General features: G+C 38.1%; 2 protein-coding genes across 4 annotated transcripts in view; both read right to left on the bottom strand.

Moving 5' to 3' along the window:
- Positions 1-4,313, bottom strand: part of LOC112142695 (adhesion G-protein coupled receptor G4) — a 17,498-nt gene extending 13,185 nt beyond the window's left edge. Inside the window, exons 1-9 of the mRNA XM_024266225.2 lie at positions 4,087-4,313; positions 3,859-3,944; positions 3,209-3,333; positions 2,878-3,115; positions 2,510-2,797; positions 1,751-1,848; positions 1,536-1,597; positions 1,337-1,385; positions 1,131-1,159 (exon numbers count right to left, since the gene is read on the bottom strand). Coding sequence (XP_024121993.1) covers positions 1,131-1,159; positions 1,337-1,385; positions 1,536-1,597; positions 1,751-1,848; positions 2,510-2,797; positions 2,878-3,115; positions 3,209-3,333; positions 3,859-3,944; positions 4,087-4,124 — 1,013 coding nt within the window. The 5' untranslated portion in view covers positions 4,125-4,313. The remainder of the gene's footprint in view (positions 1-1,130; positions 1,160-1,336; positions 1,386-1,535; positions 1,598-1,750; positions 1,849-2,509; positions 2,798-2,877; positions 3,116-3,208; positions 3,334-3,858; positions 3,945-4,086) is intronic.
- Positions 4,314-6,103: 1,790 nt separating this feature from the next.
- LOC112138974 (four and a half LIM domains protein 1) overlaps positions 6,104-18,318 on the bottom strand; it is a 13,289-nt gene continuing 1,074 nt past the window's right edge. The window contains exons 1-6 of one of the 3 annotated variants that reach the window (XM_024261660.2): positions 12,576-12,681; positions 10,135-10,314; positions 9,879-10,053; positions 8,326-8,495; positions 7,976-8,162; positions 6,104-7,213 (exon numbers count right to left, since the gene is read on the bottom strand). In XM_024261660.2, coding sequence (XP_024117428.1) covers positions 7,059-7,213; positions 7,976-8,162; positions 8,326-8,495; positions 9,879-10,053; positions 10,135-10,314; positions 12,576-12,614 — 906 coding nt within the window. In that variant the 5' untranslated portion in view covers positions 12,615-12,681 and the 3' untranslated portion in view covers positions 6,104-7,058. Of the gene's footprint in view, positions 7,214-7,975; positions 8,163-8,325; positions 8,496-9,878; positions 10,054-10,134; positions 10,315-12,437; positions 12,536-12,575; positions 12,682-18,318 lie in introns of those variants that run through there. The other 2 variants (XM_024261675.2, XM_024261669.2) reach the window with 2 other exon arrangements.

Below are 18,318 nucleotides of genomic sequence, written 5' to 3'. Positions count from 1 at the left end.
ACCTTTTCTACTATTAAGAGTTAAAGTGTGTTTTGTCGTAGCCACTATAGACAGTTGATGTGGTAGTGTTCCCCAGTGGTTTGTTCTTTTTTATTTTATCTGTGGTCATCACCAGTTGGGATGGATTAGCCAATAATCAGTCAATATTCCCCAAAATAGATAAATAGGGGAGATTAACAAGCCAGACAGTTGTTGGAACATGTTCAGTAAATTAATTTAAGAGCTGAGGATTTGACTGGGTTTTTTTCTGTTTAAAGATGATTTTTATCCATCCATCTTCTTCCGCTCATCCGGGACCGGCTCATAGGGGCAGCAGTCTGAGCCAAGAAGCCCACACTTCCCTCTCCCCGGCCACTTCCTCCAGCTCCTCTGGGGGGTCCCCGAGGTATTCCGAGGGCAGCTTAGAGACATAGTCTCTCCAGCGTGTCCTGGGTCTTCCCCCGGGGCCTCCGCCTAGTGGGCAGTGCCCGGAATACCCCCCAAGGAGGCGTCCAGGAAGCATTCGGACCAGATTCCCAAGCCACTTCAATTGGCTCCTCTAGATAAGAATAATTTTTACCTTCACCTAAAAAATAAGTCGTTTATCAAATTTGCAGTTATTATGGATGTTAAATCTAATATCATAGACGATAAAGCCCAGCAACAGACTGGTGAACTGTTTGAGGTGTACCATATTCGCCTTTGCACAACAGTAGTTGGGTTGGGTCCAGCAGCCCTGTGACCTTGAAAGCAATTTAGTGGGTTCTGAAGATAGATGGATGGTTGGATTAATGAAAGGACAGATGGTTTTTACTCAGATATTTGCTTAAATCGTCTTTTTTTCACCATCAAATCAAATTTTAACTTGTAAGTAGCTCATTCTTTTGTTTGGGGTTGGCCTTCAGCACAATTTGCCTTGACTCCATCATTTTTACCAGTTGTTTTGAGTTATCATTTCCTATTAATTATGCCAAGCAATCTAAAAAATGTTTTGAGGCGTAAGTTGAAAGCCCCAAATACAACATGTTAATTGTTTTTACACATTAGCTTCTATTTTTTTTCCCTTTAAACAACAAAAAAAGAGTGCAATTAACATACTGTGTTTTATCTTGTTGACAAAAAATTAACATAGAGAAATACTTTCACTTTACCTGTTGATATTAGGCCCAGTCCCCGCCATCTAAAAAATATAAAATAGATTTTAGATAATAACTTAAGTTTAAACAGAGCAATTACTGACCCAAGTAACATTTTAATCTTTCAGTCCCACTGCATAACTGTCAACACATACGCCTGCACATTTGTATTTGCTTTGGGCCAACAGCCATCTGATAAACCGGCGAGTCTGTGTGCTTACCAGCCTGTCTTCAGCTGGTGTTACTCCGATATGTCCTTCTATGGAAGAGCTGTATAAAAAAATCAGAAGTTCACTCAGCTTATGGTTCATTGCTTCCCCCTTCTCTGACACATACCATAAAAGCACATTTTATTGATTTCACACGATTTATTACAGAAAGTATGTCATATCAGCGCCATAAATTTAAATCATGTTCAACCTGATGATGTCGAACACGGACACTCTGTGTAAATAGATGCTCCTTGGCAGGACCACTCGGAGCTGCAACAGAGACCAAAACAACAGTGTGATTGAAATAATAAATCATGCCGTCCAACACAAGAAATCCTAAAAAGACGAACTACATACAATTATAAATTTGCTGTTCATATTATGTTTGATTTATAAGCTTAGAAAGGAAATTGTGAGCTTTACCCAGCGATGAGCGATGTCTCTGGCTCTATAGAGTTCTGTGTTGTTTTGGTCATAGCGGATGATCTCAATGACCAGTCTGACTTCATAAAAGGACCATTCTACAAAATAAATAGGTAAATTTAGTGGAAATGATAAAGGACAGACAAACGTAAAATTAATAATTTACAATAAATGTAACATTGAGATATAAATACAGAAAAATATTTGTTAAAAACATTTAGTTTCCTTGTTGGAGGTCAATAATTTGCCAGTTGAGTACTGATATTTTCTACATATATATATATATATATATACGTATTCAGTTTTTTTGTTAATGTTGTCAGTTTGAGATAACTGATTGTGACTTTATCATTAAGTTTTACGTTAAAAATCCACAGGTTGCAACACCATAAAACGGAATTAGACATATTTCTTTCAATAGAGTACAACTTTAGTCTATAGAAAAGAAAAAGATTTTGACAGCTAGGCTATGTGATAAATTTTTCAGGCTGTGATGTACCTCCATTCAATCACACAGTAGCTGCCCTCTACCCCCTGTTCAATGTGCAAAAACTCTAGTGTTCCATATTAAATATTAAGCTGCAGGTATAAATCAAGGGAAGCCGTTCAGGCACTGCAGTGGTTCTGAAAAGGGCAATAAAAGTTTCAATGATGGGCACCACAACATATTACAGCATTTACTGCCAGCTGTGTAACCACAATAAAAGCAGAAAGTTAAAAAAGGGTTGAAGTTAACATTACAAAAAAAAGTGAACTCACCGCACAGGAGGCTTAAATCTGGGCTGCTTTGGCAGGACAGTGTGTCCCAGTGATCCTCTTCCCACTTCACTATGTCCCCCTCTGTGCATTTCAAAGACGTCACTTCTTCTTCACTGCGCTCTTTCCCCCATATCCGAAACATGGATAATTTGCCAGGGAAACTGCTGTATGGAATCGCCTGAATGTCTCCATCAACGATTACGTGTCCTGCGCCCAGACTGAGAGATCCATTCGGAGACAGCTTGCAGCACGAGGGGGACGCAAAGGAGGAAGCTTTTGGATAAATTACTGTGGGAAGCACAAAATAAAACTGATTCAAAGGTGGATTTGTAATGAACTATGACGAAAAAATTCAAAGAAAAACTCACCTGCTGTCATGTTTGTTTGGGCCCCGTTAACAAACAGGGTAAGCTTGTTGTTTGTTTGAGACCAGGTGATGCACACTGAGTACCACTGGGATAGATAGAGGTTTACTGGCTGGGTTTTCCACTCCTCACCAAACAACCAGACAACCAAAAGCTTCCCTTTTACGCCCAAACCCAGCTCAGCATACTGGACATCAGGATGTCGGTACATGAAGACTGTTATTGGTAAAGTAGGTTCAGCCTAAACATGAGATGAGATTTAGTCTAAACTAAACCATGCCATTTTGCTTTTATAACAGCAGTGTATCTCGCTCATCTTGTCTTTGATCAATACCTCAAGTTTCAGATTAAGGCAGACGGTTAGTTCTTGCAGAGCAGGGATGGAGACTTGAGGATTCAGTGTCCAGTGGCTACACAGAGAGAAGTCACCCACCTTTCCCCACAGAGTCTTACAAGACACTAATGGAAGCATACAAGAGATTAGGATATGGTGCATTTTGACAAAAGGAATGTAGAGATTTATAAATGTTCTTTATCTGGGAAAAAAAAAATCAGAAAACTTTGAAACATTGTTGTAACACGTTTACTGCAAGATATCAATGTATTACAAGCATTTCCTGCTGAATAATTACGCAACATTTTTTGATTATGTTAACATTTAAGGTATATTTAAGTTTCAAAAAGGTATATTAAAAAAGTGCACAGGCTACATTGGATATCACATTTCTCATGCCTCTATAATGTTTATCAAATGTTTGTTATAGATAATTCTGACATTTTTATCATGAACGTTCCTGTTTTTCCTACAGAACTGTGAGAAAGTCGTCTCTACCCATCATTAGAGTGATTTAAAACAGCTGTCATTTTTTTAATAGTGCAAATTTGACTAAAGTTTTGTTTCTGCACCTCAAATAGTTTGACAACTATAACCAATCTTTAATATAATAGGCATTTTTGTGTTTTCTGTGATTTCACAAATCCTACCTGGATCCTCAGCACAAGCAAAGCCGCTCAGTAGAGACAGAATCATGAACAGTTTGGGGAAGTTTTTTAGGAAAATCATCACAAATCTGAAAAAAAAAATGCTTTTTCAGTTTCTACAAAGCACACCGATCTAGTATTTCGTATTTACTACATTAAAAAGTAATGTAAGCATAGATTACCTTCTTGAAAAGTTTAAATAATTAACTGCCCATGTTAAAGATTACCTACCTTTCAAGTAAATAATCTGAACGTAGAAAGTATTCCATGCAAGTGGTCGACCAAATAAATTCTAAGCCCTGAGATGAAGCCCAGAAGGAGTCAAAGTAAGGATGGAGGGTGTGTTTGTGAAGGGAAAACAGGAAGTGTGTGGCTTTGATTGGTTCATTTATTGGTGTGTTTAGCCGACAGTCAAGACTGGGAGGCAAATTGTGTGCATATATGCTCCCATGTTTTCTGTTAACTTATATGCTCCCATGTTTTCTGTTAACTTGAGGCTATATATCACAGAAAGGCCATCAAATGTAACCAAATATGATAAATAAAACGCTCTTTGTAAATACTAGAGGTATAAATCACATTGATTTTAGGAACTTGGTAGGAGCTCCTATGTCTCATACTAATTTAAGTAAAATTCATGTAACCTTGTGATTCAGATTTTCAGATGAAATTTGTATTTATCAATAACAATAATTATACATATTTCATTTTTTTAATTCAGATTTGTTTGAGCAAAACAAGTATTCTTAGTTGCCTTTTAATTAAGATTATACTATTTTCATGTAAATAAAAAAACATTGTCATTTTCTTGGACAAAGTTTCTGAAGTGTGGCAGAATTTCATCAGAAATTTGCCTCTGAGATGTGGGCGGGACTGTTATTCTCAGCTGATATCCCTTAATCGCTTTTTTTAAACTCTCTCCTTTTAGCTTATACCTTTTTACAACCGCAACATAACAAAAATGTCAAGTAATATTGGAGCTATCCAGTCGGACAGTTTTGAGCCATTTATTTACAGCCCCCATCATGAGAAAAATTCCAGAAATTCCACAAATTTCTGTTCCAAAAATTTAGTCCACTTTAAGTATAAGTCAGGACCCAAATCACACTCAATTTAAAAATTATTAATAAATGGAAGCGTTCAGTCCACCAGGATTGCTTTGCAACACATTACAGATGATATTCACAAAAACATAAATAAGATTTGTTCTCAGGCACTTAAGTACAATTTAGTTTATTTGTAAATTGCCAATTCAAAACTATAATCGTTTCCAAGCACTACGCAAGGCAACAATAAAAACATCTAATAGAGCTTTAATAATTAGGGTTGTCACACTCTAATTCAGTCCAGATCATTCCAATGAAGACAGATTATTTTAATTGTACGCTATTCTATGTAAGTAGCAAATGGGTTACATTGAAGGGTACTTGTATTACTTTCATTTAAAATGACAGTTGGTTCTTATTCCTCTGACAGAGCCTCATCATAAATGATCATTTAGATTTATCTCACTTGTTTTAACACTCATGAACTGCTATTGTGGTGATGGAGACTTGGTCTTGGAAACTATGCTGCAACACCTCTAGTTTAAGTCCCACCTAGCAGACAGATCCTGTAGATGAAGAGCCAGACCTGGAGCGGTGGAAACTTCCCTAATGGAAATATTGAAAACAAGTTTTGCGACATTGCCCGGACTGACTTCCCAGGGATCCCACCTTTGAGCCAGGTCTGAAGTGGTGGCCAGAAGGCGAGTCCATTTCTATGTGATTTGAGGAGCCATGGAAATGCACTCCAACCATTGAGGCCTGCAATGTCACCTCAGAAAGTGGGGAAGACTAGAGACGGTTTTAAAGCTCGGTTGTTTTACTGGAAGACTTCAACAGACTGGAATAGAAATACTTTATGCATCCCAAGCTGGAAAGTTTGGTAGTTGCAGCAGAAAATAATGTGTTTACAGAAGAAATTAATATAAGAGTGAGTACAAAAAAACAAAGTGTGCAAATTGTGCTAGTTCAATACACACTAGAAAAGTAAGATCAGGGAGAACAACCTTCTAAAACAAGTATTTCTTTGGTATAAACCTAAAACAGATTAGAGCCACAACTCATTTGAGCTTAAATTTGTTAAAAAAAAAATATATATATATATATATATATATTGTTTTGATTGGAGGTCCAAAAATATATTTGCTAATTTATCAGAATTTAGCCTTTCTTTGTCCTGCACAATTGCTTATGTTTGGAACTCCAGTTTCTTTTAGCTTTTGCAGAGGTTTATTTGTAAATACCACAAAAACGAAGTTCTTCCCCCCAGGGATATGTTCAAAGTAATTTTTTTTCCAATGTTTTCTTGGAGATACAATGGTACTTTTTATGAGGAAAACGTTTTTACATATAAAGTCAAAGAAACCATGTTTCCTCCCTGTTGCATATTCACCACAAATTCAGGCTGAACCTTCATGGTACTATGTAAGCAGGTTTTGTATGAAGAAAAATTGAAATTGGAGTTTTCAATACAGGTCCCACTCCAATCATCTTTTGATCTGTTGCAAAAGCGTTCCCTGTGGTCTTTTAGTTGTCATTATGCCTTTTTAAGGCAAAACCAAACAACTTGTGTCGTTTTTTAGGAAAAAGTTTCTGCAGAGCAGCAGTTCATTAGAAATTTGTGTCTGTCTTAATCTTTGTCTTAACCTTAGTTTTAATAATATATGTACTCCGTCATGACAACAATGCTAAAAGAAAGTGTAAAAACACTCCAAAAACATAATTTTCATTGGAGCAGATGTTTGAATTACTTTTTCAATTGGTACCATGTCTATGAAGGTTTTAATTTTTGCCGGTATTTACCAAGTTTACCTTTAAGGTTACACAAAATTGTTGGAAAACGGTAAGATATGTATATGTTTATTTTAATTTAATTTTCACATAAAAGCAGGATTAAACACAAGGAGCTGAGCATTTTGTGTCAAATGTATGTTTTTAAAGCCTGTTACTACTACATTTAGTACAGTGTGTGCTAGAAATGTTATCATGCAGCATCAAAGCAAACAACAGCTTGTACGCTCTGTTCTCAACGTTACAGTGGCCTTTGTGTGATCAATACAAGCAGAAACGCAAACGGTTATTAAAATGAAGGCTCTCTTGAAAGTATAAAATATGTATGGGTTTTGAGAGACGTAATAAAAACAGCAGTTGGGTTGTCCGTCACTCCTTGTTGCCGCATTCGGTGCAGAAGATGTCTCTTCCTTTGAGGACGAAGCCTTTCTGAGGAAGGTTGACCGAGCATCCCTTACAGTTGAAGCAGTATTCGTGCCAGGAGCTGTCCTCAAATCTCACCACATTCACCCCTTTACCAAAACCTGCAAGGAGAGGAGGAAAAAATGGATCCAAACTGAACTGATGTGTGGCTTTAGTTGGTCAATGGGTGCCACCTGCTGGTCTGAGAACATCTGATGTGTGTAGATCAAATGGGTTTATTCATAAATGAAAATAGTTCTTGATTAAACTGAAAAATAAAACCTTTTGACCTTAAATTTTAAAAAGAACAACTTTCATCATTCAAATGGTCACCTCTAAATGTAAAATTAAAGGCAGCCTGTTAGTTGTAGTCCTTACTGAAAATCTGATCACATGATACAGTGAGTTCCATGTTGCACTGTGCTGCAACACAATCAATTGTGTTGTTTGGTTACTAAGCAAAGCTCTCACTTCTGTAAAAATTGTACTCCTTTTCAGTGTGAAATAGGTAATATTTTTTTTTCCATTTTGCAGAAGAATAAACTCTTCAAATTGCAGGTTGTATTCTTACATTTTGCAGAAACTATGTGTCACTAGGGGAGATGTCGTTTGTATAATCTGCTTTTAAGCAGCTCAACTCCAAGGACCATCTTTCAAGCTTTGTACAGTTGCTTGGCAACGAGCTAATTTTGCAAAACTGATGATATCCTGCTGGTCAAATGAGGAGAAAAATGTGTAAAAAAAAAATTCACATTTTAGCATTTGCTCAAAACACTGTGAAATTTCTGATTTAGATTAAATTGCAGAAATCAACTCAAGTAGTCTCCTCAAGTAGCTGTTTTACATGAGCCTTTTTGGGGGAAAAAATGCATCAATTAGAAAACCTGTGATGGCGTTGTTGCAGCCACTGCATTTCTTGGCTACACGGTTCTTGTAGCAGTTGACACAAAAGAGTTGATCCTCGTGGTTGGTGAAGCTCGATCCTGCCAAAGGCTCAGCGCAGCCGCTGCACACGAAACAGTCGCCGTGCCATGGCTGGTCCTGGTAGTTCACTCCTCCAGAAGTAATAGCCTGGGCACACAGATAAAAAAAATGAAATTCAGATTCTTCTTATGTTTTTTAACAGTTCTTTTCTATTTCAAGTAATTTTACAAATATTTTTAAATTTACTTATCACTTTCAGAGCATAAATCAGACAGATCCTACATATTAGTGAGTGGTTACACATTCTGACCTTGTTGCAGCTGACGCAGTTTTTTGTAAACTTCTTGTCATAGCAGGAGCTGCAGTAAATGTCTTTGTCCTTGGAGATGAAGCTTTGCGATCCTATGGGTCCTCTGCAGCTGCAGCAGGTGAAGCACTCTTCGTGCCACAAGTTTCCTTTGTACTTTACACTTTCTATACCTGCAAAGGACAAAACAAGGGGTCTTTTTAGGTTAAAGTATTTGTTTGTGTATACTGCGAGCCCCGTTTTCCTAAAGCTTCTGCAAAACTGCTCAAAATGACTTGACCGTGGACAACAACACGGCCCCAAGATGGCGCCAGAGCCTCATTAGCCAGAAGTCCTCGACTGAAGTTCACGCTCTTCCCCTTGAAAAGCACTGTAACCAGGTTAGGGTTAAACATGGGGCTACGATTAGAGTTAGGAATTTTCAAGTATAGATGAGCAAATTCAGCTTCCGACAACAGTTGTGACATTTCCGCTTCAGGCGAATGATTAATTTAAGGGGTTTTTAATGGGTAATGAGTTTAAAGGCATCACCTTGTCTGCAACCAGGTCCCCCTCAAACTGTTAGAAGTGTCAGACTACAGTCACATATCCTAAAATGCCACCGCGCTGCGACCTACAAGCAAATTTTTCAGCGGGCAGCTGTGCAGTAATCGGGAAGAGACAGTCGCATTTTAAATGCTTCATGATGGCCGTAGAGGTTTTATGAAAAAATTAAAATGTTATGGCGAATGGACAATTTTTCTCTAAAAGTTGACATCAGTCAGTGGTCGCACAGGCACATTTCAAGGTCAAACAGTGGCGGTCCAGCGACAGACAGTATGTAGTCAATAAAGTACCAATAGTTGTCACACACCTAGGTGTGTGAAATTTGTTCTCTCTATTTGATCCACTCCCTGGGGGAGAGGTGAGCCGCAGACACAGCCGCACTTGGGAACCATTTGGTGGTTTAACCCCACTATCTAACTTCTTAATGCTGAGTGTCATCAGGGAGGCATTGGGTTCCATTTTTAGAATCTTTGGTATGACTCGGCCGGAATTTGAGTTCCTGACCTTCCAATCTCAGGTCGGACACTCTACCACAATGCCTATTAGCTTACAAAATCAGGCGACAGCTGGGCGGGCACAGGGTGGACTACTGGCCAGCAGCACTGGAGGATGGGTAAATGTCTGCGGATGCCGGCTGCTCATATGAAGTGCCACCCGGTAACCTGGGTAGGTAGTAGGAGCCTACAGTAACCTCAAAACTTTACATTTTTTTTAGACAACATTGCCTTCCAAAAGTGCACAATGTTTTGTCTTCTCTGTATTCTTCTCAGCATTTATCCCAATTCATCAAGATGCAGGTCTAAGAGTCGCTGTCGGAGTCAGAGTCATTAGGGGTATATTTCTAAGAAAGCGGCCATTCTGCACACCTGACAGCTACCGTCTACATATATGACGACGCCAACGATTTTCAAAAAAGTCGGGTGGCGGCATGAAATCTTGAAGACTCCGCCAATACCTCTCCATCTTGTGGTGGCAGTTGTATTTATGATTGTAGAATTAGCGTTTCATACCAGCTGGAATGATCTTATAGCAGCCATGGCAGCGTGGAGCATCCTCTCTGGAGCAGCACGTCAAACACATGATAGTGTCGTCTTTTGTTCCAAAACGCTCCTTCGCCAGAGGCGTGTAACACTTTGCACAACGGAAACAGTCTTCATGCCAGTAGCGGCCTTTGTGGCCCAGCTCCTGAGAGATAAAGATAGGAGATGCCTTAAAGGGGTGCTGCAAAAGGTAGACCAAACCCCACAATGCACTTCCATGACAAACCTTTGAATCCACCGAGATCGGCCGAAAGCACTGGGCGCAGGAGTTGGCACAATACTTGTTGTGGCAGTCGACGCAGACCAGCTTTCCCTCGTGTCGAACAAATCTTTTCCCCCCGAGGTCCTTGCGACAGTGGAAGCAGGATGAGCTGTCTGCCATTGTCTCGTCCAGATGTAACCCCACCTACACAAAGAATAGAAATACTGAACATTGATACCAACTTTTAGCCTACAGATCCCTAAAATCACCACATAGAGGCACTGTTGGTGTGTGTTGAGAGGTGAGCTGGAGTCATCTCAAACTAATGAAACGCTGCTCAATTACCTTATCTCACTCAAAGAAAGCTTGAGTACTAGTCAATAAATTTTATGAGTCATGTAAGAGCTGGCCAACATTGAGGCACTGTACTAACTGATGCTCAAGATGATGAACATCAAATTTAGTTTCATATAAAAAGATCTGGGTTAATTCTTGCGTGAAAATTCATAGTTTTAGTGAGAAGCCTAAAGCTTTGTAAAGTGGCCGAAGCATTCAGTAGTTATTGTAAACAGATGCTCCAGTTCTCTGTAGCTTCATTAGTAAAGCTCAGACCAGCTGACGAGTCACAGGACTTGATTTAGTAATTTACTCTCAATGGGTATACCCTTTGTTTTCCATTCACTTATTTTATCTTTACATAGTCATGAAGTTATTTTGTTATTTATGATGATCTTGCGCCCATTTTTGCTATATTGTCTTGATAAATGCATAACAGTTTGCAAGCGAGGAATGTTCTGAAAGTCATATCTTCCCTTTAAGATGTTTGGCAAACTTTTTCAAAGGCTTCTCGAGTTGAACTGACTTCTTCCTCCAGCTGGAGTGAAATAATCTCTGTTTTTAAAACCACTCCAATTAAACTGCCTAAAGATATGTCCCAAATCACAGTGTTTTGAGCACTGTGAGTCTGATCTCAGAGCTGTGATTACAGAGTCTGAGATGCAGAAATAACACAGATTCTGGTTTCAGTTGTGGTTCTACAAACAGCAAACATGGCTCCACTGCTCTCACAGTTCCATCGTGCTTCGGCTTCATGCTGGCTGGCTCCAAGGAATGCATTTGGGCTGCTGCAGGAGAGTTTTTGGGCACATCACGGGGAACGCACAGAGGAATTCTTGGTACGATTGCCGCGGTGAGACGCTTAACTATGACACTTTCTACATCCAGAATGAACCACTTCTTTCAAAACCACAAGATTTTGTGTGTTTTGGACCAAGTAGTGAGGCTGCGCTTGTAAATTTTGGTTTAGACATCAACCCAAATTTAAACAGTGTGGACAAACTAGGAGTAGGATGGATTTGGGGCTTTGTTCTTAGACTCAAGTACCAGCAGATAGTTGAAAATCAATCCCATGTTGCAAAGTGGCTAAAATATGCAACATTCTGCTATTTTTGAATACCTAACCTTAAACATATAGTTCAAAAAGCTAAACTATAGTCAAATTCCCCTTCAATTGTAAATTTTTGTCTTGTTGCTGAATGTACAAAACAAGTGGGGCTGGGTTCTCTTACCCACCACTGAGACTATTATCCAGGCCCTATTTTTTTTGGTACACACAAGTGTTTTGGTTTGTTTTTCAGCAGACTCCTGACCATCTTAAAACACTTATTTTATTGTTTTTCACAATGCTCCTTTTCAATGTTGTGAAAATTAAACTGCATCCACTGCACCCTGACATGAATGACCTTTTACGAATGGAAAAAGTTAACCTCCTTAACACTTAAAATAACACTTTTTGAGCATTTTAGTTGATCCCAGCTGTCAAAGCGATGACAAAGAGATGAGAGAAAAATGGATGATTAATGAGACAGTTAAAGCACAGCTGTTCAAATATGTGACATTGTAGAAGATATTTAACTCAAAAATCCAAAGATATGTTTATATGATATAGCAAGTAGATGAAAAGTTCTGACTTTTTTGAAAACACTTACTGATATTTATAAATTAAAAAAAAATGTTTTTAGAGGATTTAAAGAAAAAGCTGTGACAAAGATGAAGTAAAAAAGCTTGTCTTTATCTTATCTGGATCTAAAACAAACACTCTTTGTGTCATTGGTTCCTCAGGGGACATAAAGAACTGAAAATGACATCATAGATGGACAGACAAGACTGTTTCCGTTAATTCATTACTCAATAACGGAGGGGGAAAAAAATGGTTTTGTTGCTAACCTGATGGGGTGACTTGTCCATGTTAACCAAACAACAATGAACATTTTCTCACATGTTCATGCGAGATCTGGAACTTTCTTTTGAATTGTGTTTGTCCTCACCTTTTGGGTATAACTCCAAGACTTTAGGCAAACTTCAAATGAAAGCCATGGGTTTTTAAGAGAAACCTTATCTGATGGGAGCAGAAATGAAGCAAACAAGCCCGCACACAGGTTCAAGCAAAACAAAGGAGGTCTCACTTCTAGGGCGTCGTCAGTGCACGTCTCTTCATTTGACATCAATAAATCATTGTCAGCACATCTGCATTAGTTCCTTCCATGTGGAGCTCAAACACGCAAATCAATGTTTAATCACCATGGCAACAAGGGAATTAAAAATTGGGAGAAGGCTGGTGGCTTATTTGCAAAAACAAAAAAAAAAGAGATTTGTTCTGTCTCTTCATCACTCATAACAAAAGTTGTATTTAAGGGTCACAATTTTAATCAAGACTTTTCAAGAAGAAAGATTAATGACTAAAAAATAGTAATTATGTTTTATTTTGTATTTAACAGCAAAATAAAAGTATTTTTCTCAATTCAAGGAATTTTAACTTCTTCTTTAAGAATGCATGAATTCTTAGAAGATTTAATTATCTTTGTACATTGAGTGTTTCCCAGCTCCTTTTTCAATTCCTGGTTCCTCTTCTTTTCTTTCCAAACTAACTACATAGAGCTTGAAGTGCGAAGAGGTGATGAAGTCACGTGTGAGGGCAAACCACTTGCATATTTAAAACACCAGAGGAACGACATCAGGCCCAGACAGCGCAAGAATGAGAAAACATGACTGGACAAACTAGAATTGTGTGTACTGGTTTAGATTGTGTGTGCACCATTGTGTGAGCGTGTGTGTTAGCATGAGCTTATTGCTTAAGAATGTGGCGGAAAACTGAGAAACAGGAAGTCTAGGTCAGAGCTGTGAGGCTGGCTCAATGCGGCTACTCAAGGTGGAATGTTGTTGTTTTGGGTTGAAGCTGACGAGTATGTCCTTCATACACCAATGTGTTACTATTAATAATCTTCTATTAAAGGAAGGAATAGAAATAGCCTTATGTTGATGCTTACAAAACATGTTTTTAGAACATCTTCATTGTGCTTCACAAAAACTCACCGATGATGAGAGATGAATGTTTATATATCTGTTTATGTTCAATGAAAATGGAAATACAATATTTTTTGTAGTTTTAAATTGCTGAATGTGCAAACATATTTACACAACTCTTTCTATCTCAACTTTGAAAAATATGATGCACTGAATTTATTTTTATCACTGGTTTGATACAATTGGCCCAGCAGTGGGGTTTGTTTGGTTGCTATGATTGGTGGTTCAGCTCTCAGGCGCAGAACACTCAAATTGCTTTCCCTCAGCTTAAGAATGGTACGGTTGGGCTGTGAGCATGAAAAGTGCAACATGACGTCAAAATGCGATCACATGACCTGCAACTTATTAAACTTATAGATGAGGAAAACAAAAAATCTGAGATAATTTAGATTTGAAAAGAAAAAAACATGTCAACAAAAGGGTTGATGGTGTCCGGAGATGAACCCAAGTATCTGCCTGCAGCTGACAGAGGAAGTAAAGACTTTCATTTACTGCACCAGAGTACATAGTAACTGTTTCTAGGAGTAGGTGAGGAAGAAGCACTTTGAAAGCAAAATGGCAAACATTTGACCCCTGCAGCGTTTGGTAAAGAAGGTGCTAGTAGGCCCACAGATAAATTTGCGCCTAATGGATTTCAATGCTACTGTATTCTATGTAGGTGGGACCTTTCTGAGTGGAGTTTGCATGTTCTCCTTATGCATGCGTGGGTTTCTTCAGGCTTCTTACTGTGGTCTAAACACATGCTTCATAGGTTAATTTGTGATTCTAAGGCACGTGTCAAATCGGAGGCCCGGGGGCCGGATCCGGCCTGCCAGGTAATTATATCCGGCTCTCCAGATCATTTTATTTTATTGTTATTAATGGCCCGATGTTATCTTGCACTTAACTCCAACTTGTATAATTTTGGCAAAATGTATTTTTATGAAGAATAAGATATTGAAAATGATTTAAGGATTAAGTTGATTTATTCTGGAATAATATGCCTTTTTATTATTTATATTTATGTTAAAAAGTTACGGTTTTAAAGTTTAAGAAATTGGCATTCTGGTCGCTTTTTGGACTGTTTTGGCATTTACTAACATTTTTTAGGATATTTTGGAGTTCAGCTAATATTTCAGGTACATGATATCTGTTTTGGCTAATTTCTTTCTAAAATGATTGAGGCTGTTTTGGAGTTAGGCTAATATTTACACGCCAGCTGTTTTGGGTAATTTTTTTTTTCAGTTTTTTAGGCTATTTTGAAGTTAAACTATTTTTAGCTACATGCTAGCTGCTAACCTATTTGTTTGTTTGATTTCAGGCTAATTTGGCATTTAGCTAATATATTTAGCTGCTATCAGCTTCAGCGCTTTCAGCTATTACCTTCAGCATTTTCAGCTATTAGCTTTAACGCTTTTAGCCATCAATTTCAGCATCTTTAGCTATCCGCACCAGCATCTTCAGCCGCCAAATTCAACTTACAGCATTCACATTGGCACTATCTCAGGTAATGCTATATATCTAGTTCATAATTATGTTAAAAATGGATGGATTGATGCATTCAACTTGCCAAATTTACATAGATCTATGGTCACAAGCAGATCTTTGTTTTCATTCTATAGTATTCAACTTTTTTCTCTGTGAAGGCTTGAACTTTAAGAGCTTAAAACTAAAGAGAAAAGTTTGACCATGTTCACGTCTTTCTAAGAGAAGTGTATAAAGTGTGGAGTTTTACACCCTTAAAACATCTATAATCCTACTTCACAGATTTAGTCTATCGCAGATCATTTTTAGAATTAGATCTCACAACAAACAAGGGAACTCTGGAACTTTCACATCTTTGGTTTGATTTGTAAGCCAGACTGAAATAATAAAACTTTTCCAGACAATGGACACTTGAGATCAATACTGTTTGACCAAGACTTAAGGAAATGCAGGAGAGAGGAAAACCAGCTAATCCTGCTCATCCTCTGACTCTAGTAAATAAGTAACCTATACCTCCACTCTGTTGGACATTCTACTGGACATTTCACAACTTCTTTACAAGTTCTACTTTTTCACTTTTGTGCTGTCAGCTGTTCTTCTCCTTTTGTCTTTTCCCTTCTGGGGTTGCCATAGCGAATTTGGTTTGGCTAAGATTTCACCTCGTCTGCCCTTCCTGACACAACCCTCGGTATTTATCCGGCACAATGAGACCCTGGCATGGACCCCTCGTGGCTACATTTGTTAACTGTTTATTTCTAAGCGTTTATAGAATTTACTCATTTGACTCCATTTCTGCACTTTGGTTCACCCTAAAGTGAGCTTCACTCTGCATCAGAGTTCAGGTGAGCGTACACACTCGTCAAGAAAAACTACCAAGGACTCAAAGAGCGTGTGAGCGTTCACACTTGGTTTTATTTCGTTACTGAATCAAGTTGCAGGTTTCCATGCACACCAGTAACTCCACAATTTCACAGGAAAACCGGCCTTACTTTCATCCATCCTTTCATTTGACATGTGAGAGTCGGCATCCTTTACAGTAATATATCAATGTATTCTCTGACAAAACTGGTTTTCCCCGAAGTTTACCTCAAACACCAGGTTTCTGATCTTCTGGTATTATAAGAGAAACTAGTTTACTGTTTACATGACTAATATGAAACCAGATTCATTGAGAAAACAAAATGTAATAAGGCAAGTGTACGAAAACAGAATTGTTTTTAATCATAATTCAGAGCCTCGAGTATAACTACAAGCTAAAACATGTCTGATCAGAATTTTAGTTTAACTTCTCCTGAAGATGTTGGGCCATACGACTTCTGTTCTGCCAGGAAACCATGAAAAATGCTGGTGCGGGCCAACGTGAGCACTAAGCTGCCAAAGAATAAAGAACATTCAGTTTTGGCATTACAACTGGAGCTTTTCTTCCAAACCTTTAGGGCACAGCTTTCACCGTCTTTTCCAACCATCCCTACCCTGAGAGCGCCAACATCCAGCCGTGTTTTCCAAAGAAACGAACCTTAAAAGGGTTTGACCGAGAGTTCAGCTAAATCTTAGATTTGAGGCTTGTTTGATTTGGCTTTAAAGGATGTTCCACACAGCGAGGCAAAGCTGAGACAGCAGATCCGAATCAAAGTCAAAGAACCGGAGCTGCTCCTGCTACCAACAGGACAGACGTGATTGCTTTAGCAGGATGGAATCTGTACTATATACTTTTTTTTGTTTCATCTTATGTTTCACACATCTGTTCTTGCACTTATTCAACTGTTATTCCAGCAAACAGCTGACGAAGCACACTGAAGGAGCAGAGTTCATGAGACATTTTTTGGACTTTCATACTGGGATCAGAGAAGTTTCGCTGGAAGAACTAATGTTTATCTGCTTGCAAGCTCTTCCTGACTTTGTCTAATTTTAATTTATCATAGATTCTCTTTTTAATTTTTTTAAGTGGAGTTTTGGAACTCTTACTGACCCCGTAATACCGTTTTGCAGACAGTGTCAGAGCCCTTTCTCTTTAAGACCCACTTTGATCATCTTTTGATCTATTATAAAATTATTATCAGTGGTCTTTTAACTATGATTAAGCCGTTTTTAGCCTAAATTAAAAAAATAAAACAGTCGTTTTCTCATAGTTTTTGCAGAACGGTGCGAGTTGTGGGTGAGACTCTCTTGCCACGGAGCAACCCCGATCCCCCTTCCCTTTGCCGTTGCTAGGAGTTCCTAGAAGGGAGCGTATTTTCCACGTCACAAATAAACTATTTTTCAAATGACATTTTTTTATCTGCTACTGATTCACAACAATTTAAATAAAGAAATGCAATTTTGAACTTAATTTTCTTCATATCTCCTCCATTGTCAGAAAATACCACAAGAACATAAAAAAACAAATATGTATAGAAGTAGGTGAAGATTTTTATAATTCTTAGACTGCCCAAAACCTTTCAAAAAAAATTCTAAGTTAAAATGCAAATAAAATGTTATGGTCAAGAAATGGCAAAAGGTTAAACATTTTTTAGGTAAACGTTTATTAAAGAGAGCAATGAAGACTTAACATATGGCACATAGTAGTCCTTCCATCAATATTCAACCCCGAAACTTGCAAACCTGTTTCCGAGGAACCGCTTTCTGTTTACTTTTCATCAGTTCTGCAATATTGAAAAGAAAATCAGAACTTCTTCTAAGTGGACAAACTACGGCCCAGGAGCCATACGTTATAACATAGTTAAACTATTTAAAGTGGCCCGCTAAACTGGAATAAATGATTTTGATCACTCATATTATTGTTTTATTTTCCTTGAAGTTCAAGTTTCTTCCCACAGAGGGCGCACTACAAATATGTTCATGTGATGTTTGCAGATTTGTCATTTTTCCAATTTTCATGTGATTTCAGAGTCAGACAATTTTTCTGATAATTCCAACACCACGTGAATGCAGCATTTCCCTAAGTTTGAGTTTTTCATCAACCCATTGGTGAAAATGGCTCTAAAATGAGAACAAAAACCACTGTTTTGACATAAAAACTCCAAAATGTTCTGCTTTAAAGTGATTTTCAATCATGATTAAGGCATGTTTTTGTCCAGATTGTGCGTTATTTCTCTGTTTTATGAGGCAAATTACCAAATCAGCTCTGCTCCTGGTTGGGCCTTCTGTTAGATTCTAGAACCCTTTGTGGCCCACGAGTAGGAACGTTTGCACATCCCTGATTTAAACCCTTTTAATTATCCTGACAAAAACCATTTTATTCTTCCATCTGTCGTTGTTGTTCATTTATGAAGTGTTTATTAAGTAACGATTTGTGTCAACACATCCCAGGAGGTTATAATAGCTGCAGGACAAAAGCCAAAACTTTCTCCTTAAACTCCTCATGTTGCCAAAAAAAGCTGT

This window comes from Oryzias melastigma, linkage group LG14, assembly GCF_002922805.2.
Source record: "Oryzias melastigma strain HK-1 linkage group LG14, ASM292280v2, whole genome shotgun sequence".
Classification (NCBI taxonomy): Eukaryota; Metazoa; Chordata; class Actinopteri; order Beloniformes; family Adrianichthyidae; genus Oryzias; species Oryzias melastigma.
This window is presented reverse-complemented; position numbering and strand designations above follow the sequence as displayed.